At 38.7% G+C, this 23,605-nt stretch overlaps 1 protein-coding gene across 5 annotated transcripts in view; it reads left to right on the forward strand.

Annotated features, from left to right (window-relative positions):
- The window catches only part of ARHGAP15 (Rho GTPase activating protein 15), a 637,215-nt gene extending 634,010 nt beyond the window's left edge, over nt 1-3,205 (forward strand). For all 5 annotated transcript variants that reach the window (XM_032286210.1, XM_032286212.1, XM_032286216.1 and 2 more), the window contains one exon: nt 2,847-3,205. In XM_032286210.1, coding sequence (XP_032142101.1) covers nt 2,847-3,030 — 184 coding nt within the window. In that variant the 3' untranslated portion in view covers nt 3,031-3,205. The remainder of the gene's footprint in view (nt 1-2,846) is intronic.
- The last annotated feature ends 20,400 nt before the right edge of the window (nt 3,206-23,605 follow it).

Here is a 23,605-nt window from a genome sequence, read left to right on the forward strand (position 1 = left end):
AGGAGTTAGCATCATAAAAAGGTATTAATTTAAAACCAAAAGGGAAAAACCTGCATTGCCTGTATTGACTTACTAATGACTTTCACAATATGCATGTCTGGGAGACTCAGGACAGATCTTAAACTGAGCTAGATGGGCATGTTAAAGAGAAGCAAAAGTCCATTCCACTTGCCATCTACAGATAGGAGGATGCTTAATTCACTCAATAGGATTTTGGCAAATGAAATAGCAAAGTGGCACAGCTACTTATATTCCAAAGGAAACTTTCAATGTGAAGCCTCAGATAATTCACTGATGCTCTAAAAACATAAGAGTCCCTTCCAGAAATGTACCCATGCCAACAGTGCTCACAGGTACAAATGTCCTCTTCTTAAAGCAGAAGAAAAGGGAATATGAGAAGCAGCGTATCCCGAGTATTCAGTCTAAATTTGAGTCATTTTGCCCACAAGAAATCTACTAATCTAATGTACGGAGTCATTTTGTCCACTAGAAATTACAATTCTAAGGGGGAAAAATGAAAATTCAGACCTTCTTACAATGGATCATATGGTCATGTGGAAGGTGGCAGAGTGAAAAGCAGGCCCAGTTACTAGGTCCAGGAGGCATTACAGACACTGGCAGTGATGCTTCCACAGGCACCAGACCCAGACTGCCTGGGCTTGAACCCCAGCTCTGTGTGACCCTGGCCATTACACCACTTCATGCCTCAGTCTTCTCACTTGTTGAATGAGCTTAATAGTAGAAGCTACTTCATGGGATTGTTATGATGATGAAATGAGACAATAAAATTGCTTAGAACAATAGTTATTATCGGTCAAATATGGTTTTTGAACCACAGCACATGCCATGAGTTTGCTTGGTGGTGGGCAGGTACCAGGCAGTAGGCATGTGGCTTTGGCCCTGCTCAGTCTCTTTCAAGAGATGGACAGCATGGCCTCTTGGTCACAAACGTGGTTCTTCAGAGATTCAGGTTTATGAAGGGAACAAAAAATGCAACAGTCCCTGTTATCTGTGGTTTTACCTTCCGTGGTTTCAATTACCCAAAGTCAACCACAGTCTGAAAGTATGAAATGGAAAATTCCAGAAATATACAATTAATAAGTGGCACAGCATTCTGAATAGCACGATGAGTTCTCCCACCTGGGGCATAACTCCTCCCTTTGTCTAGAGTCTCCAAGCTATCTGTACTCAGTGCCATTAGTCAGAGTAGCCCTCCCAGTTATCAGGTCCACTGTTGTGGCATCAAAGTGCTTATGTTCGAGGATTCCTCATTTTACCTCATAATGGCCCCCAAAGCACAAGGGCAGTGATGCTGGCAATACAGATTGCCAAAGAGAAGCCATAACATGCTTCCTTTCAGTGAAAGGGTGGAGGGTCTCGACTTAATAAGGAAAGAATAAAAATTGTATGCTGAGGTTGCTATGATTTACAGTAAGACTAAATCTTACACCTGTGAAATTGTCAAGAAGGAAAAATAAATTTGTGCTAGTTTTGCTGTTTTACCTCAGACTGCAAAAGTTATGGCCACAGTGCATGATGAGTGCTGAGTTAAGATGGAAAAGGCATTACATCTGTGGATGGAACAGAAACATGTTCTAATTGATGGCAATCTGGTTCAGTCCTATCCAAGGTCTCAGGCATCCACTGGGAGAAACAGGTGGGAGGGGGGATCCTGGAACATATTCCCTGAAGAGACGGGGGGACTACTGTAATGCCAGTCTTTCTGCCTCCTGTGATTCAGAGATATGTAGGCCCGCTTAGGCCAAACAGAGAGAGGCCTACTGAAGTCCAACCAACACAACCATGTTCCACACTGAGCTCTGAAGCCAGAGACCCCACAGTTTTGTAAAAAAAAAAAAAGTGTTCCTTTGCCTTGCTTTATTGTCTACACTCTTATTTCCCTTGGGTTGGGATGTCTGGTAGAATGAAGAGTTTGATATTTCTTAGCACCCTGTTCTTCCATATGCTGTCCTTATTTCCTTATCACTTAAACCCCACTCTTCTGAATTTTAATATAAAGTCAAGTAGGCTTCAGCCATCAGAATAGTATTACTTTTTTAATTATCAGTTTCTGGGATAGGGCTTTATTTTCTTTTTTAGGAGTCCTGTGTTGGAACAGGCAAGTCATTACCATTAATAAAACCCAATCCTAGTGTTTCATTGGTATTCCAGCTCTCCATAGGGTCCTCACACAAGCAAATACATATTTGATTCCAATGGGGCTCTTTTCCTGTGCAAATGCTACAGGATTCTGCATTTTATTGCAGCATAAGCTAAATTGGCTGTCCAAATGAATGGAGACACTTAGAATTTTGCCATATACCAAACTGTCTCAGAACCTATCTCCTCCACAAAACATATTCCAATCAGCATTTGCCAAGAATACTTTACTCAATGCTAATCATGAACAACTTAATTTTTTTCAGCCCTCATGTCTACCTTCAGCTATTAATTATGCAGATATTGTTCTGGGTATTTTGTTTGGATTCTTATGTATTTTTGCGTGCCACTCACCTGTCTCCTCAATTGTTGCTAAGCATTTCAAAGGCTGAATCATGTTAACTTCATTTTTGCTGTTTAATATAATTACTCATTCATTTCACAAATATTTGTTGAGTACCCACAATACCCAGGTATTGTGGCGGTAAAAAGTTGGACAAGAAAATGTATCCTTTCGCCAAAACATATACATTCTAATTCCATAAAGTTTGTAGGAAAAAGATTAAATAGTGTTGTAATATAGTTATTTTTTTCTGAACGAGAAACCTTTTTTAAAATCACTCCAAAGTACAATTTCACTTCAAACTCCAGTGGAAATTTTTTTTTTCCTCTCTCTCTCTCCACAGGATAGTGGCCAAAGCCTCCAAGAATCTCATGTCGACGCAAAGCTTAGGGATTGTATTTGGACCCACCCTTCTGCGAGCTGAAAATGAAACAGGAAACATGGCGATCCACATGGTCTACCAGAACCAGATAGCTGAGCTCATGCTGAGCGAGTACAGTAAGATCTTCGGCTCAGAGGAAGACTGACAGACAAGCTACTGAATACATTCACATCTGTCTTGATGCCTAATATTTTTACATTTCTGTAAACATATTTCTGAAATATTTTTTGCCTTTCAAGCGACAGATGCCTCATTTTGTGAAAACTTAATGATGAGTTTGTGTTTAAGTTCCAAACATTTGAATAAAATAATTGACAATATTTGTGTATATGTGTTCTACATTAACCCCTTCAGTGTTAAGCCTTCTAGCACTTCTAGGAGCACATTATGCATAACTCATGCTATTAAATAACATGCAAAGAATAGCACAGATTCGAAAATTGCCTTAATGCTGCTCCAGGGCATTGGGTGTGTGGTTGTGTACGTGGAGATGTGAGTGAGTGTGGTTGAGAGTAGCGGTGCATGTGCACACATGTGCCTCCCCAATATCCACGCTGCCTTAGGCATGACTCCATACTCTTACTTGGACACAGAACACAAAGAGGTAGGAGGGCAGAATCTAATAATTTGTAAATAGAATGATGGAGATCAGGTTCACAACCAAAACAGATATATTTCATCTTTCCAGAACATTTTTGTCTATATAAATAGTCCATTTATTTGCAGTGCTATACAGTGAAATTTGTAAATATAACATGTTGAATGGCAATTTTTCTCAAGAAAAATGACAGTTCAAAGCATGTGCCATTGAATTCTTTTATAAATACTATTTGTAGTCCCATAAACATACTATCTTATAAATTAGAAGCCAAATTAGTGCCCTGCAATTTTGATCTTTATATTACACAGGAATTGCATGACTGCTCATTTTTAATGTTAACATCCATTTTGAATCTTCATCAAACTGTATATCTTCCTTTTCCCTGGCTATGTCATTTTATGTAGAATTTTTATTATGCTTCTGAGGATGCTTTATTGGTGAATTACATTAAATCCATCTTGAAAGAACTTTTTTTAAAGGCTTTTTTTCATATGCCCTAAGGATTACTTGACTAGACTTAGATTGCTTTATCCATTTGATGGTTACTTTCAGTTGTCATGGATAAACAAAAGGGTAACTGTCTAGAATATATCAAACATTGTTTTATTTTGAAAAGCATGTTCTAGTTGAACACATCTCATACTGGTTTTATGAAAGTATTCTGCTGATAAAAATGTAGACTTATGTTTGACAGCTTTTTAATCAAATTCAAATGGAATAAAACTAATCCAGTGTGATAAAGAGTAAGTCTAGTTATCGATTTGTTCATAAAATGAAAAATAAAGCATGTAAATAAAACGCATGAAGCAGAGATCCAGAGCAAACACTTAGAGCAATAATCAGTTCCGCAGCATAGGCTGTCTGTCTAGATGGAGTATTCAAGGAAAAGGGGAGAGTCTGGTCAATAGACAACCAGATGTGCAGGCAGCTCCAGCATCCATGGAGCTGCCTGAGGAAGCAGAGGCCTCCCTCGCCCCTCTTGAATGTCTTCATTTTAGCAATGGCGCCAGTCACTGGGCTTGTGGCTAAGAACAGAGAAGCCACTACAATACCTGCTGAAGTGCAGTTTCATCTGAAAAAAGTCACACGAATCAGAACCCCATGATCTGAAGTCACCAGTAACAGCGGGCTGGCAGACTTGCTAGCTTTAACCGATTCTTAAATGTAAAATTGTAATTATGCCTTTCAGAAAAACATGGAGATATGAAACAAGAGTTTCTGGCATTCTATTTCAAGTCCTTCTCATTTCCATGCCATTCCATACTCTCAATTAGGTCTTTCCCAAGCCTTTGATTACTTCCCTTTTTGAAGGGTTGGGGGAGAGCAGATTTACTTGTTCTAGCATTAAAATCTTATCCCTTCACACGTGTCCATCTTTAAACTTATTCTGGAAGCATCAGCCAGAGAGAAGCGGCACTGAAAGCCAAAGAGAAGTGGCACTACCTGCTTTGGGCAGGGACTCACAGCCCCTTGTCTCTGCTGCTTTCCAGATTCATAATCTTCAAAAGCATCAGCTTCTTGATTTTCAATCTGATGGGATTTAGCCTGATTCAAACCCCAGCTGTGTCCTGTCCCTGCCTGCTAAGGGCATTTAATTATAGAATGTTTCCTCTCCGGGGAAAAGGCCATTCCAAGGTGCTGAGCCAAAGTGCCCATCACAGGATCTGACTTAACACACTAAAGGAATAAAAAGGGTTACACCAAAAAGTTATTAGATTCTGTAACATCTCAAATACAGCAACGATAGTCATATCAAGTCTTCCATGTTTAAAAGCTGAGATCGTAAGTATGCTAGGTTGACTAAGAGGATACATTTCATAAAACTGGTCAATATTCTCCAGCAAGAAGTCATGAAAAGCCAGTGAGCATTTCTTTATAACCTAGTTTCAACTATGCAAAATTCTAGGCATTAGTGACACAAATATAAAATTAGACAAATATTTCTACCCTCTGTAGTTTCAGTCCAGTGAGGGAGACTATCCCTAATAATTAATTACAGTTCAATACAAGATCAAGTGCCTTAGCCATCTTGGTAAGCATGTAGACCCAAGATTCAGTACCTATACATAAAGATGCTCAAAACATATTGTTGAATGAATGGGCAAACGGAACAGAAGCTATTCCGGAGATATCAACTATGGTCAGTGGTTGACAGAAGACCAAAAAACTCAGTCACAGTAACTGTCCTCTGACTCTGTTACAGCGTCAAGTGAGGCTTCATTGGAAAGGTAACCTTTTCAATCTAATCTTGACTAATGAAGACTTACCAAATAAAAATGCTGAAGACGTACCAGGAAGCAGGAATGGCATGAACAGAGTTGTGAAAGACCTGACATCTTCAAGGAAAAGTGAGAAGCTCATTGAATAAAGGGTGAAGTGCCTAGCAATTTCAGAATATGAAGCTACAGAAAGATGTTGGAATCAGATATAGACCACAATAAAATACTCAGATTTAACCCTCAGGCCAAAGGGATTCCATTGAGGTTCTAAAGTCAGAAAGCTGTAGAGAAACTTTGTTTCTTAGACAATCTCTAAATTCACCAATGGGCAGGGGAAAAATTAGTTGGAAGAGAGCAGCATTTGCTCATGTATGTGTTTGTGTGTGAGTCTACATGTGTTTGTAAAATTTGTAACACTTTCTAGGAATAAAATTATAATTTTATATTCTTAGGGTCAGTTCTAATTGTGATGATGAAACATTTTAAGAAATTATAACTAAGTCTGTAGAATGGCAACATAAGCCCCTGGAAAAATCAAGCTAGTTTCTATGGCCTGTTTCAGCATGCTTTTACCTACCCAGGACATGGGAGGTTTCCTTCCCCTCTTATTGACACAAAAAGCTTCTTGGAGATGGTATATTTCATCTTATATGTTGACAGTCTGACTTTCTTAGCGTGTGCCATATGACAGGATCACCGTGCCACAGCTAATAATTGAAAGCCATATGATGGTTCTCCCTATCCAATTAGAAAACAAAGGATCCAATTAAGAAAAATTTTAAAAGCTGTTAAAAGGAAGCAATCACTTGCCAATGGTGCTGTCCTTACAGTTTAACACAGCTAGAAATTGACCTGTACTTCTCTTTTCCACATTTATTTTTGTGAATTGTAAGTTAATCACCCTGTCAATTCCTAATTAAAAGGCCCAGCAAAGATTTTCATCCAAAAAGGATTGTTGCTAAGGGTACTGGGTCAAATTGCTCTATTGTCAAAAATGAAAAATAAAACCAAAACATCAACTTTCTCCTGGGAAACTTACATCTTAATACCAAAAAATTAAGACTTTCTTGAAATATAATAATCACATTTTATATCTTCAACACTGTTTCATCTTATCTTTAGAACATAGATGGCTTTTTTTCTTTCTTTCTTTCTTTAAACCAAGGTTTGCAAACTCGGATGCCTGGGGGGCTGGGCAGTCACAGAAACGAGTCAAGAGGAGCAGGCAGCAAGCGTATGAAGCGGTAGCAGCTGTGGAAAAGTCAAGCTCAATGCCTGGCCAAAAGGGCCGACTTCTACTCAGCTGGAGCTGATGTTGCTTATGTGGGAACGTGGGCACAATGTTGCCAGACCTTCAGCTCTTTCATGAAAAGCCAGAAATGCAGGATCTTATGTGAAATCTGATTTTTAAGGGCACCAAATAAAACAGCTCAGCGGACTCAGCCCAAGGACCTCAATGTCACAAAACTTGCTCCCCAGAAAGTGGTATCACATGGAACACATTGTGGGGATGAGTGAATGAGCCAGAGCAACTTGAAAGAGCAGAAAACATGCACACTTTGCACTTAGAACTTACTGTGTCGACCCTGAGCAAATTATTTACTCTAACTGGGTCTCTGTTTTCTACTTGTCTTATTTTGCCTTCCAGGGCTATGTAATGGAATATACATAGAGTAAATAATGTGAAGGAAATTAAAACAGGTAATACATCATGAAATTCCAAGTTATCCCTAAAAGATGTGGATAATGATTTCCAGTTTATTAACTAATAATAACTATGTTCTGAAAACAATGAAAAGGAAGGTTGAAACCAACTCAAAAAAAAAAAATCTTGAATAGCATACTAAGATGTGTTATCCTAAGTCTCTAGTCAATTTTGAAACCCTGAAGGTCTTTTTTTTTTTTTTTTTTTAGCAGGGAAGTAACTTTATCAAAGCCATAAAGATTTTCATGGCAACATTATGGAGTGGAATTTGAAGCAGGAGGAAATTATAGGCACCATTGCCAGACAGAAGATTATTGCTATAGGACTGTTAATGCAAGTCTAAATGCAGAGAGCAGCAGCAGATAGAGAAACTGATACTATGGTGCATCATGCTATTAAACTTCTTTGAGGCTTTACCTGACATCTCTTCATTATGACTGCTAAGTGCAAAGACCATCTCTTGTTATGCAGAACTCCCATACCAGGCCTGTTTCTGACTTACTTGCTAGGTTGCAATGGAGGTTAATTCTGGATTCTGGCAGTGTATTTGGCATTTGATGGTAACCATCTTAAGCTATTTTGGCCAAATCATGCTCAAGTCAATGAGCGTGCATGGTACCAGCATTATCCCCAGATGATCGTAGGGTCACTTCTATCACACCTGGTTCTGACCTCGCCCTCCTTTCTCTTGAGCCAATATTGCTTCTCTGGCCACGCAGAGGATCATCAAGTAATTAAGTCCTGGGAAGACTAATTTTGATTAGCTAACATTTATAGAGTACTTGTTATATGCCAGGAACTGCAACTGATACATACTCTTTTATTTAATCTGGTAACTCTATGGTGGAAGACACCATTATTATCCCTGATTTATACTTAAGGAAATTGAAAGAAAATAATGAAATTACCAAGTTCATGTAAGTAGTATGTGCCAGGTCAATATTTGAATATAAATATGACCCAGAGGCCCCTACCTTAACCACTGTACCATATGATCATTTAGTTAAGACACCGAAAAATTTAAGTGCATAAACATCCCCAAATATTTCTACTACTCGTGTGGGTGCCTGATCACACTCCTGTTAAAATGCCTGATGAAAGTTTCAATCTCATATGAATTTTCATAGACGAACAAGGGGTATATTATGCATTTTTTTCAAATAAATATAAAGTACCTCTGTTCTTATGAGTAGATGGTTAATCTCATTCATGTTATTTCTATTAATTTTAATATTTGTGTAGCATTTCATTTGCCTACATGTATCACAGACATTGTAATTTTTTTTTACTGCATTATGGAGAGGACAGAACAGAAGCATCTTTACCTATCTTTACAGGTACCTGTAGGGGTGGCTTCGACCCACGTTACATTGTATTATGCTGTGTTGGATCATATTTGTCAGTGTCCTGTTATCAACTGTCATATCATACAGTCTAATACTGTACTGAACAAAATCTGGCCCTTTAGGGGTCCCTGTGAAAGATTTAAAAAGTGTGTTCCAGCAGCCTTCCTCTTACATATAACTGAAAAAGAGGCAGGCATCAAGACATGCCATGTCTCATGCTGTCAGAGAGTGATCCTGAATCATTCAAATGATGAGAATACAGTGAACATTTTGTACACAAAGATGACAATTTTCTGTAGTAGTATTGTCAAAATGAAAATGTCTAGCTGTCTTGGTAAGAGAACCTGGAAGGAGGATACACACACGCACGCGCGCGCACGCACACTCACACACACACACACACACACACATATTCCGTATAGACTTATCCAGCTGATTTTTGCTACTTTATGCTTGAAGCAAAGCATGCAGGGTCCATAACCATCTGGATTCTATAGAACACTCCTCATTTAATAAGGAGAGCACTAAGAAAGCAGTGAGTGAGAGTGGCCATGCCATGCCCATGGCTGGGGCTCTATTGTGTATCAATGAACCCAGACAAACACCCAGGACATAAGCAACATTAAATACAATTATGATCCACTGTTGGGTTTCCTATCAAGTTAAATGTAGCATCTTGCATGCAGCCAAATCACTGGTATTTGTGTTGACTCTTAGTCCCACCTAAACAAGGGTCATCACACAGACATTCCTTCAGCTACCTCTCTTAAAGTGTAAGTTCCCAAGAAATGCTTAACTAAATCACAGAAGCAGTGGAGAGCTGGTAAGATTTGCCAATCTAACTCATACAAATCTGACAGCAAATTTTGATGTCCTGCTTCAGATCAGCTGGGAGGAGGAGGGTGTCTTAGGCATCTGTGACACCCAGCAGCATCTTCCACTCCCCTTCCCTGCACTTATCCATGTGTAGTTTACATGTCAGACAAACACTATAGGGCATAGGCATGCCGACCAACATGAAAATCTCAAAAGCCAAGAAATCTGGAAAATATAAGGCAGTGGCCTGAAAATCCTCACTTTCCTCTGGCACCATTTAAGCTGACAAGTTTACTTGACACACGTGAACACACACGCGCATGCACACACACTGGAATTTGAAGAGCAGGAATGTAACCATTGTGCTAACCATTCTCACATCACTCGCAAAATGTGTTCTAAGTCCATATTGTGCAGCATACTTGAAGACATGTGGATTTTTCCACATCATTTGGTGACATTTTACACAGTTTAATTTCTGCTCTTTCTTGCTAGACCCTACCTTTTTTTTCTCTCACAAACATTCCACCAATGGGATTTTCTTGAGCATTTTATCCTGGGCTCAGATTCCCCCCTTTTCTTCAGCATCTATTTGCATCTCTGCTGCACAACTTTGCCATGATGTGTCTATCTGTCAAATTTCAACCTCCTGGATTGAAAAGAAGGGGACACAGGTGTTCAACTGCCAAGGAGAGAAACCAGGTTAATGGAGTAGGGGTTAGCCTATGGGACAAAGGGAAACCTCACAACTACAGGCAGAGGCCAACATGGAAGACTCCAGAGAAACATGGTCCAGCTCGGGATGTTCCATTCCTCCAGTCTCCTCACCAGACCAGGTGAAAGAAAGGCAGCTTTTAAGTTGGAGGGAGTGAGGAATACAATTGAAACCAAAATTGGTTTGAGCTCACCATTTTTGTAGCTATCAGTTCTGAGGTCACAGTCACTAAAACTGGAAACTTAAAAATGACTTCAAAAAGGCAAACGCTAACTAGATTTCACACTGGATTTCATTTTACTTGGCATTACAGAAAGAATGCAGGTATTAAATAGACCGTTTCCTGTATACAATAAGGTTAATTAGTAGTGAGGGATGGAAAATCAGTGTAGACATAACTCTTTTCGACAGGTATCAAAAATAATCCCCGGATCCCCACAGACCCCAGCTGCATTGAAAGAGGGGTAATATAAAAGATTCTTTAAGCACAAAATTTTCAAACATTCTCCAGGTGTCCCCAGCACCAGTTAAATAGGCCCTGAGACCCCTGTGCACCGGCTGGCTCTCGCTCCATTCCCTGGCTCTAACTTAAAGGCACAGCTACTCACACTGAATTTTGAGGTGCTGCATAAAAACTCTCCATACAAAGCGGCCAGGATTGCAAACCGAGACAGACAGAACAAAAAGAAGAATATATTGCAGCCTGACTGGGTCTTCCCTAAGCTCCTTATCAATAAGGTTAATAAGGGTCTATGCAATTTACTGATCACTGTGATGCAACAACCCTCCTTGTGCTCCAAATCTCCACGTAGACGCTGGCTTTTAATGCTTTTCTCAGCCAATCACATAAAAGCGCTTTTGCCCGCACCCCAGAGAATAAACTCCGGTTCACGATCCTGGCCTCCGTAAAATCTCTGGTCTGTTATTACACTTCTACCTGCCCTAGTTAAGCAGATTAACAGTTATTTCCTAGAATTTGATCTATGAGCTTCTTTGTAATTGAAGCTGGAGTACTCAGATATTACTAAAAAAATGTATTTCTGAAAAACGCATTCCTTTTTTCTCTGGTTTAATTTTGTTATCCTCAATCATATGCATGATATTAAAAAAATCCAAATTTCTATCTCCTCTATAAAATACATGTCATATCAAAAAGGTGACAAGAGGGGGAAAAGTAATTAGTGAGTTCACAGAGTTCAGTAGAAAAGTTAAAATGGAGTAACACATTACTTTTTATGTTAAGATTTCACAAGACAAATCTTGCCTGTGTTTTAATTGCATGTGACCCTGGCAGTCCTACTCTGAAATGAAGTGCCGTAAAATTAAAGATGACAGACGCTCAAAACAAGTCTTGTGATCTTGATTAAACTACAAAGACCACACTCTCTCTCTGCTGCAACTCAGATATCATGGGCTGTTTTATTTGGGGAATTGCTTCATTAATGCCTTCTTTGACTAGACATGTTTATTATATTTAAAAAAACTGAGTATGGTGATATCTTGAATAGCTAAATAATTCCCAAAAAAAAGCAAGTTATAAATGAAGAGTGTTTAAATATCCTGGAGACCTAATACTTCTATAAACGCTCACAATTATATATCTGTGTGTGTGTGTGTGTGTGTGTGTCTAACAATCATATATAATTGAATGTGGACATGTGTGGATATATATGAACATATTCATCCTTGAAACATGAATTACCTATTCTAACCTAGGAATCTCTGCTATAGTGTGAGAAGCAGAGCAATTATTCTGCTGTATTTCCTTAGCCATATAAAATTTCCCAGGACAACGGAATGTAAAGAATTTTACATTATGTTATAGAGACAACTTCTGAGAAACCCTGTTTGGAATTTTAAAGTTCCCAAGTAGAGTCTGAGAAGAAAACTGGATTTGATTCACACCTGATTTTTCAAAATTGTTACCAAATCATTCCACCTAAATTATGTAAAACATAAAATAGATGCTTTTAAATCCTGCTTTCCCCTTGGGGTCAGGGATGAAAAAAAAAGAATTTAGAGCAAAGTCCTTATATCATTATACTGTTAGTGTCCCTTCTCTATGTCTCCATTCACCAGGTCCTTTTTCAAATCTCAAGCCCTCTAGGTCAGGCCTTTGTCTTTAGCATGAGTAGGAGAGATTATTCATGTCTAGGGTCTCCTACATTCTAAAGTTCTATGATCCTGTTATTTTGCTATATTTCAAGAACACTATTTTCAGTTCATATGTTTCGATTCACTAATTTTATTTCATTTTAAGAAACAAGAGGACACAGTATTTGTAATATGCACTGGCTATATGGGTATTAATATTCAACAGGGATATATGCTTCACCTGAGAATCAGAGCTGGGAAATCTGGTTTCCAGAATTCACTTTTTCATGGAGTATTCATCATTCCAGACAAGTCTCCATATACATGTCTCAATTTCTTCATGTTCAAAGTACATATGGCAGTTTTTGCCCTATCTAACAAAAAGTATTGTTGTGAAAATACAATACTATTCATTAAAAACTCTTTGGATAAAAATATGACTGAGGCTTCCCAATCAGTGTAATTTTTACTACAACTTTTCTATCAGTAGCCTTCAATAAACACAAATGCTTTTGCATTTACAAGCCAATTGACCCTGTAACTTATACTATTCTTTTAAAAGTCTTCATACTTGCCTTTTAAATGAAATGCTTATTCCTGTATGTTTTCTCCACACTGTCAAAAATTCTCAGGTGAAAGATATATCATGTCTTTCATATGGGAGATTTTTATTTGACAGGATAACTCAAGATTCTGGACATGAGGTGTTTATTAGCACCTAATTGTGCACAGCATTGGGAGATTATGTTCTGCTCAGAGAATTGCAGTTACATCTATTTTCAGGCGCTCAGCCTCTCTCTGCTTCCAGGCCTACCCTCATCTGTGGCTCTCTTCATCTTTTTCTATCTCTGTGTCTCCTTCTCTGTTTCTCTGTCTTTATACCCACTTCCTACCCTGACATTCATACAGGAATTTTAACGTAGGCTTCATGGGTCCCTGGAACCCTGGACTTCAACAGATGCATGAACTCTCACAACCTTCATGCTACATTTTTGGCACATTTTTCTGGAGTCTAAGTCTGGAGTTTTCATCATATTCTCAAAGAGCTCTATGACTAGGAATTACTGTTCTAGATTTATTTCCCAGCCTATCCATACTGCTATCTTTTGTCTAAATTGAACTGCAGATGAATCACTGTCAATCAAATCCCAAGTTCTATCAGGCCCTAAGGAGTCTCCATGGCTTTCTTTCCAACAGCCTGACAGTACAAGTAAGTCAAAGGGGCTAACTATAGCTCCAACCAAAGTTAGCACATAACAACAACAACAAAAAAAAATTCAATCCTTAGAGAAATTCCCATTTATAATTGATAAAAATGATAAATAGAGGCACCCATGAAATTAAGATACTCTGCCTATTATTCAAGAGAGGATATTTAGTGTTTTAAGAATAAATCCAACAGTAACACAAGTGGTCCATTTTCACAATGCCCACATGTAAACTGTGCCAGACACATGTCCTGTGCCTGTGTGGTACTTCTACACCATTAGCTGCCACAAATCAAAGGGAATGTCATTGCTTTTAATAGGATTACATAGAACCCAGTAACAAGCAGGAAGACTAGCTTTAGACTGAGTAACTGGCCAGTAATTTGGATGTGTAACCAACTGATTGGCTGCCAAATTGACAGGTCATCCACACTGAACTAGCCACTATTCCATGAATTTTCATGACTAAGATCACAATGGTTCATTTGCATGTGTGAAATTCCGCTGTGAAGCTGGCTTTTGAACTGGCTAGCTCAGCCAAAGATGTGTTTCACAGTGCCATGCATTAGTGCCCTAGAAATACCATTGCATGAGGGGAGCATAGATCTTCCCAGCCCCTTGTATGTAAACATGATCTATAACTAGGAGGGCCAGTCATCACAGATGGTAACAACCAGAAGGTAAAGAACACAGGGAAAAATTGGAACATTAGAAAACTAAGATTAGCAACAAGAATGAGCATTTGGATGAGAAAAGTTAAAGTCTTCAAGTCTCAGGAAAAGTTTCGAATTTGCATGGAGGTATTGCTAAGAGTAACTTCTTACACAGCAAGTATTCAGTACCTATCTGGACATCCATGTCATTATCAACCAACAATTGTCAGCCTTACGCACAATACGGTGGTACAGACGTGTGGACAACAAACACAGACCCCAGAAACAAAACCTTTTTCTTAAGGGATTTATTATATAGTCATCGATGAAGAGAGATGAGGCGCAAAAAAAAAAAAAAAAAAAAAAAAAAAAAAAAAAAAAAAAAAAAAAACATAATGTTCCACACTTACTACCAACTTACTACATGCCAGTTATCTTGCAACAATTCTATGATGCAGGCAGTAATGTAATTAGTATTTTAAAGATGAGAAAATGTAAGCTTAGAAAAGTTACATCATTGCCGAAGGGAACAGAGCTAAGAAGCGACTTTGAGACAGGTGTGTCTACCTTTAGACAAATATTTTTAGCCTCCTCTGTACCAAAAAGATAAGTATTAGAGTATTACTCCAAATATAGTTGCTTTAACATTATTTATAATAGAAAAATAATATAAATATATGGTAATATAAAATCAAATAATTACACAAAGGAACATTTATATGATGAAATATCATGGAGACATTTAAAATCAGTTGTGTTTAAATACTACTGGCAAGAAAAATTTGCTAATGGAAGGAAGCAGGTTACAAAATCATAGGTACAATAGGATGCTATTGTTTATATGCTGTACTAGGTATATACACACACACACACAACAAAATATTAGCAGTAGTGATCCTCTGGTTGTGAGATTGTCAGTAATTAATTTTCTCCCATTGCTCCTGGCACATCTTCAAGTTTTTGCTTTTGGCATTTGTTACTTTCATAATTAGAAAAAGCCCAAGTATAATTTTAAAAATATATAAGTGATAATTTAAGGCTATATATGGTAATTGATACAGACAAAAAGTTCTATAGAATTTCAAATGAGATCATGTTAAATGAGGGCCTGGATAAACCAGGAGAGGCTCCATGATGGCAAGGGGGCTCTTGAACAGTTGACTCAAGGAATAAAGGAGGCCATCGAGGCAGAGGTGTGACACAAGCAAAGGCCCAGAGATGAAAGTGACAAGATGTATTTGCAAGACCAGTTTGAGAGTCCATGGAGGAATTAGAGGGACAATTGGCTTTGCATCTTTTACGAATCATCTTTTAAAAGGGAGAACTAAGGAAAACAAGGTTGGCCAGGCATAGTGGCTCACATCTGTAATCCCAGCACTTTGGGAGGCCAAGAAGGGCAGATTATCTGAGGTCGGGAGTTTGAGACCAGACTGGCCAACATGATGAAGCCCCATCTCTCCTAAAAGTACAAAAAATTAGCCAGGCACAGTGGTAGGCACCTGTAATCTCAGCTACTCAGGAGGCTGATTCAGGAGAATCACTTGAACCCTGGAGATGGAGATTGCAGTGAGCGGAGATTGCACCACTGCACTCCAGCCTCAGCAACAAGAGCGAAACTCCGTCTCAAAAAATGAATGAATAAATAACTAAGGAAAACAAGGTTGCCTTTAATGTGACAAAATTTCTGGAACACAAAAGCATAGAGCACCAGACGTGTCCTTTAGTGTAGAAGCCCAGTTCATGAGCCAGCTTCACAGTAGAATTTCACACATGAGAAGACAGGTAAGGGCCAAATTTTGGAAGCCCTGAAATGCCAAGCAATAGAGTTGGACTTTATCCTGTAGGCAGTGGGGGACCTTTGAAGTTTTAAGCAGGGGGGTAATGACAGCAAAACGTTTTTGTAAAATTTATCTGGCAACACCAGGTAGGTGGATTGAAAGGGAAACATCTATATATGTCTTTTCATAGGCTTCTGCATGTTGGAAAAAAATATTTTTTTCTGTAGATATAATCCTATCTTTCTCAATTACGATTACAAATCCTTAAGAAAAATTGTGCCTTACATATCTTTGTATCGCTAACATTTCTGAGCCATGTAGAAATTATTAAATCATTGTTAAAGATGCCAGCTTTGGATTCAGAGAGTTCTCTGTGTGACTCCCAGCTCCTTAAAGCAGCAGCCTGACCTCTTCAAACCTCAGTGTGCTCACCTGTAAAATGGCAACAATAACAGTCACTTCATAGGATTGTGGTGAGGATTACGTGAGGTGATGAGATTGTATATGCAAAGCCTTGGGCGGGGAGTGTGCACTAATTGGTAACTATAGTTTTAACAATCACTATCATGGCCAAAAAAGTTATTAAGACAAGTTAACTGGTAACAATGTTGATGTTTCTTTTAACTCCTTTAGACACTGAGTGGAAGAGCCTGACCAAATATAACTTAGAAGCCAGTTATTCTACAAGCAAAGTTGGACACTAGAAAAATTCAAGTCCACTGAACCTGTTACATATAGAGCCCAGCAGGACAGGAGTTTGGAAGCCAAAATAAATCTTGAGCAAGTAAAAAGAGCTAGCTGGCTGGCACAGGCTGGCTATAATATTAAGTAGTGTCTGTGCAAGGACTGGGCCATATCCCCAGTCATGAGAACAAATGTCTGACAGAAGCTTTTCCAAAGAAAACTTTCCATTAAATTTCTGTTAACCAATATCATTACAATGTAACCTTACTTCACAGTGTGCACTACATGTAGTGTGAACAGGTAGACACCTCTGTGGCATGGATTAAAATGCCCAAGCTCTTGGAGAAATAACAGATTCTTGATCTTGGATAGGAAATGTTCAATGTGTTACTCTGGAGCAGCTCATTTTGCCAAAAGACAAGGGAACCACCAAACAGTAATAGAATCGGCTCAAAAGGTGCCAAAACCAACCTGAAGAGACTTCTACTGGCATAAGATGCCATAAACTGAGCAGCGCAACGTGTAATAACTGTAGTAGACCAAAAGATATCAAAAACGTTTCCTAAATCCAGGTAACAATATTAACAAAATAAAGGAAATACAAATTCACTGCTCACCAAAAAAAAAAAAAAAAAAAAAATTTTTATAAAATTTCAGCTAAGAAATGCAAAAGAAAAATTTTATGCACACTCAAAAGTAGATAGAATAATGTAATAAAGCTCTAGATATTCGTTGCCTAGCTTTAACATGTAGTAACATTTTTCTTATCTTATCTCATCTACCACTTTTTTTTTGCTTGAATGTTTTAAAACACATTTGAGCCATTATCTCATTTCACCTATAAATTTGTTTAAAAGGTACCTGAAAAGGTCCTCTGTTATACAGTCAGAAATTATACTGCAGGTAAAACAAAACTAGATGGGATAGAAGTGACTTTTCCTGAGCTATCTCACCTAACCATCTGTGTTAGTTCATTCTCCCACAGTAACAAAGACATACCTGAGACTGGATAATTTATAAAGAAAAGAGGTTTAATTGACTCACAGTTCCACAGGCTGTACAGGAAGCATGGCTGGAAGACCTCAGGAAACTTACAGTCATGGCAGAAGGCAAATGGGAAGCAATTACATCTTACTGTGGCAGACCAGGAGAGGGCAAGCTAAGGGGAAGCACCGTACACTTTTAAACCATCAGATCTCATGAGCACTCACTCACTATCATGAGAGACAGCAAGGGGAAACCCGCCCCTCCTGATTCAATCACCACCACCAGGCGCCTGCCTCCAACATTAAAGATTATAATTCCACATGAGATTTGGGTGAGAACACAGAGCCAAACCATGTCACCATCCAATCAACTTACAGAGCATTGAAGAAATTTAAAAGACAAATTCATTTTCATGAGCGAGATGGGGGAAGGGTACAATAACTGACCACTGCTCTCAAAATGGACACAGAGCCCAAGAAGCAATTGAGACCAATAAAAACTCTCATGATGGGCTGCAGTTATCAGGCTGTAGTACACTTCAATTTACTTGACAATAAAAAGAAGCTTTATTTACCTTTCTAAGTAAATCTTGGGCCTGGGACTACTCCTGCCAACCCCAACCCAAGGTGATTCTCAAGTGTATCTATGAAGGAATCAAAATAAAAGGTCACAAAGGAGACCTATTTAATCTCAGAAATTTTCCTTTATATGATCTAATCTCTTCTTTCCCCTTAGATGAGTTATTTAAAAGTTCTACAAATAAATCCACTCTCCCAGGTGAGCACAAACTGACTTGTATAACTGCCCTCTATATCCAAGAAATTGATTTTTTGTTAGTGTTTAAATTCTTCAAAATACTGAGGAAGGCTGCCAAGAAGCTTGTGGCATTACAGTTGCTGTTATCTCTGTTATTCTGGCCAATGTAAGTATGTCTCAAAGCCCACAGGTTAACATTTGATGAATTCAACAAAATGATTTCACAGCAACAAATCAGAGAAAACATGCATCTATACATGTTAATATAAAATTTTATTTTTCCAAGGACCCAGGCTTAGGACTTTTATGTCTCGATTTTTAAAAATTTCTTCTCTCTCATATTTTCAATATCATGGCTACGACTTTGTTAAAAGTCCTTTTTCACCTACGCTTATATAACTTTAAATGATATTCTTCATTTGCCTTCATTAGAAAAAAAACTATTCCTCAATCAGCCCTGAGAGAGAAATACTATCTACTCTGTTGCTATCCTACCTGATGATAGAAATTCTAGAATTATAACACAGAAAAACAGAAAGGCAGCAACATATCTTCTTTGAGACACACAGAAGGGTCATTTCCCCAAAAATATTTTTCTATTTTTAAATCACAATGCCTGAAAACTCACAGTCACTTTTGGGGGCGGGGGGTGTAAGTGAGTGCTATGGTTTCAGTGCCTTCTCTCAAAACACATGTTGAAACTTGATCCCCAATGTGGTAATGCCAAGCGGGAGGGCCTTTAAAAGGTGATTGGATCACAAGAGCTCTGCCCTCATGAATGGATCTATTTATGAATTAATAGGTTCATAGGTTAGTGGGTTATCATGGGAGGGGCACTGGTGGCTTTACTGGAGAGGAAGAAAGGCTTGAGTGAGCATGGTAGCACTCTCAGCCACCTCACCGTGGGACACTCTGCCACTCTTCAGAGAGTCCTCGCGAGCAAGCAGGCTCTTATCGGATGCGGACTTCTCAGCCTCCACACATTGCTTTCCTTTACAAATTACCCAGGTTCAAGTATTCTGTTATTAGCAACAGAAAACAGACAAAGACAGTGAGAAAGACAATTTAAAAGGAAAATGTATGACTTGTTTTTGAATAGTTTATAAGCCATTTTACATTCATGAACACAGTAGCCCACATGGACCTTTCCGTCCAGCAGGCAGCAAGGCAGATTCATCTCTCATGGGCTGTTGCTGTGGTAGGACCTTCTTGGAGTGGCACCTAGGGGTGAGTCCTGGGGACCAGACTCTGGCACACCAGACCAACATGCAAAATTCAGGTGAGAGGCAGGGCCCTGTGTAGGGGATAGTTGTCCAAATGCATGTCACTTGGTTGACAAATTCATGCCAAAGACATTGCTCTAGCTGCTTTGGGGAACATCAAAATGAAATGAATCCTGAGGCCAGGAGTGGTGGCTCATGCCTGTAATCCCAACACTTTGGGAGGCTGAGGCAGGCAGATCACCTGAGGTCAGGAGCTCGAGACCAGCCTGGTTAACATGGTGAAACACGGTGTCTACAAAAAATACAAAAATTAGCGGAGTGTGGTGGCATGTGCCTGTAATCTGTGCTCCTCAAAAGGCTGAGTCAGAAGGATCACTTGAACCCAGGAGATGGATGTTTCAGTGAGCCAAGATCATGCCACTGTACTCCAGCCCTCTGTCTCCAAAAAAAAAAAAAAGCAATGAATCATGAAATAATAAATCTTGAGTACTTCACACAGCACAGTATTGGTTAGCTCAAATTTGATTTTGAAATTTGGGGAGTACAGTTTTTAATATTATTCATTTTTGCTTTTTTATTTTCACTTGGCATCTTTTGCCAAACTCTTTTAAGACATACACATGTATATGTTTTGTTGAGAAGTTAGTACATATATGTATATACTTAAGTAGTACATATACACATATGACATATGTATGTATATATATACATATATATACACATATATATGACTTTTTATCCATAAAATTCCAGTTTGTGGTAGGAATGCTGGATACTAAGTCATATGACTATCAGTCTCTTAGACTTGAAACTCAGCTCAGTTTAAATCATCTTTCATGAAAGATCTAGATCATTGACCAAATGTGTGGGTGAAAGGGAGGCAGCTTTAAATCCAAAGCAAAGCCTGAAATGAACATTCTAGAAGTTAAAGAGGCATTTTGGGGTCAGAGTGCAATAGGCATAGTAGTATAATAGAAACCCACCAGCTTTAGGGTCAAATAAACTTAGCTTTGACTCCTGCCTCTGTTGCGTCTACTAGCTGTGTGGCCGGGTATAAGTCACCTCAAAGTCTCAGCCTTCTCACCCATCAAACAGGGATACTAATACTCACCTAACAGCGTTGTTGTGAATATTGAATGCAATAATGTACAGAGAGTCCCAAACATGTTAAACATCCTCAATAAACGACATTTGTTGCTTTTGCCACTCTTATGTCAGAAAACAAAGCAAAACAAACACACAAACTAAGACTCTGGAGGAACAGTGGAGATATTTGGGTTACTGCACAGATGTTTTCCCTCCTATTTCCACATTCCACACCACTTCAGTCTGACCCAAAAACACAGACGCCAGTCAGAAGGGAGCCCACCCACGAATCGCGCAGATAGATGCTGAATTTAATTAGTTAACCCTTGATTTAAATATAAGGACATTATATTTTATGACTCAATTCCTAAAATTACCCTCAGGTCACAGGTATAATAGCCCCTAACTTTTTTTTAATGCTAAAGTATAGTAATTATAAAGAAAAATATAGTAAATGCACATCAACCCACCCCCACCTAACTGGAGAATGATAGCACTTCATCAAACTTGCTTCAGACTTTTTAAATAACAGAAAAGAAACTTTGCAGATAAAATTGATGTGTCTTTTGTTCACTGCCTGTAGTTCATTCCCCTCCCACCTCAGAAGTAACCACTATAATGAATATGGCATGGATTCTTCTGGGAAAAAATCAATGTTTTAGACTTTTACCACATAAGTTGCATATATAAACAAGATATGCATTATGTAGTTTGCATTTTTTATACATGGTACTCTATATCATTTCAAAACTTACTTTTTCACTTTCATGTTGTTTTTACCATCTGGGCAGTCTGGTATATGGATGTAGTTCACTGGTTTTAAATGCTATATAGCAACTAATTTTTTGTAACCAAGGGAGGAAAAATTTAACCTAACACTTTTCTCCAGGCTCCTTGGGATACACATTTGTCATTCCAGAGCTGATTCTGTCTCCTGCCTTCTTGCAGGTGTGTTTCCTTTTACCTATGAGTTCCTTCATGGCATTAATGGTTATTATTCATTCATTCATTCACCCTATATTTACTGTGAGCCTTGCTTAGGAAAGGCACTGTTTTAGGTTATGGAGATACAGAATGTATTGAATTTGGCCAGGTCCCTGCCCTCAAGTAGCTTATGTTCTACTAGAAGCAGCAAACAACAAGCAGTCAAATAAACAAGATAGTCTTAGCTTATAACTTCTCTCAGAGAATAAAGACAATTATACTATGAGGATGCGGAGTGGTGATAAGACATCCACTTTAGGTAGGGCAGGGTCCACTTTAGAAGGTCTGAGAGGTGCTTACATTTCACTGGAAGTTTAGAAACAAATACGAAAGGAGAAAGCACATGATGAGACCAGAAATCAACACTCCAGGGAAAGGCAACCAGAAGGGCATAGATGAGCTCTTTCATGCAGTTTTGACACAAAGAGAAAGAAGCATAGTGGGAAAATAGTGAGGCAGGAAGTATTATGTGATGACACCAGACAGAGCAGAGGGAGCCCTATGGGGAATTACAAGGTGTCCAGGCTTCATTCTAAGTGATACTGGAAGCCTAAGATCATTGCCAGGGGAGCTACATGATCCAATTTAACCGATCATTGTAGCTTCTGGGTACGGAAGGATTACAACAGTTGTAGGATGGAAGCAGGGAGACCAAGCAACAGACAATGGTGTGGACAAGGATGGAAGCAGAGGAGATGGAAGTGCCTTTCAGAAAAATGATCAAGACGACACATGGATAGATTGATCTTAGACAGTGAAGGGGAGCAGTAGGAATCAGGAAGCTTTCCCCAGCATTCCATCTAAGATGCTGGATGTTAGTGCCATTTATTGCAATGGTAAAGATTGGGGAGCAAAGATAGTTTAGTCAAGGGATAAATCAAGACTTCTTTCTTAAACACATTAAGTTTGCAATGACTAGATGTCTACCACATATCCAAGAAGATGTTCTGAGTAGGCAATAAGTATTTGGGTCTCATGGGAGAAGGTACAGCCAGAGATATGAATATAAACATGTATATATTATATAAAGCCATAGGCTAGATGAGGTCAGCTAGGTAGAGAAGGCAGCTAAAGATAAGATGGTCTAGGACTGGTCTCAGGTCACTCCAACATATACAGGAGAAATATGGGAGTAGGCATTGAAAATGACTGGGAAAGAGTAACCAAAAAGGCAGGGAGAAACTCTGAAGAATCCCAGGGCAATGTGGTGTCGAGGCAACTAAGGAAAGGTGTGCCTCATGGCAAGGAGACCTTTAATGGAGTGGAGAAGATGGATCTGGCTTGGAGACCATGAGGAGTGAAAAAGACAAGATTACATGAGCAGACAGACAGAGTTTAATCAATTTTTAGGGAAATTTTGCTTTGGAGCACAGGAAAGGACTGTAGGGTCAATAGAGGTTTTTTGTTTTGTGGTTTTACTTTTTGTTTTGTTTGTTTTTAACGTGAAAGATCCTTGTTTTGGCATTCTTACATGCTAGTGGGAACCAGCTCAGAAAAGAAAACTGATGATTCAGGGAAACAAAGTCCTCAAGAAGGCAACACAAGGGAAGAAATGTGTACAAAAGAAAAAAAAAAAAAACAGGTAAATGGAAGGAAGACAGGTGGGTACATGCACAGTTGGGTATGTTAGGAGATGGGAACATAAAAGTGTACATCTCTGATTAGTTTCTTTTACCCTATGGCTGGGTGACTAGCTAAGAATAGAGGGGGAAGTATGTGGAATGTTCTAGGTGAGAAGAAATAAAGAAAAAGCTTTTAATAAGGTAAAAAGAAGAGTCTAAAAAGTCTAGCAGTGTTGAGTATAAGTTTTATGAAGGCAAGGAACTACTTGTTCACTGTTCTATGTAGCTCTGAGCAGAGTGGGC

The sequence above is a fragment of the Sapajus apella genome, unplaced genomic scaffold, assembly GCF_009761245.1.
Source record: "Sapajus apella isolate SASKATOON/1434 unplaced genomic scaffold, GSC_monkey_1.0 scaffold18, whole genome shotgun sequence".
NCBI classification, from domain to species: domain Eukaryota; kingdom Metazoa; phylum Chordata; class Mammalia; order Primates; family Cebidae; genus Sapajus; species Sapajus apella.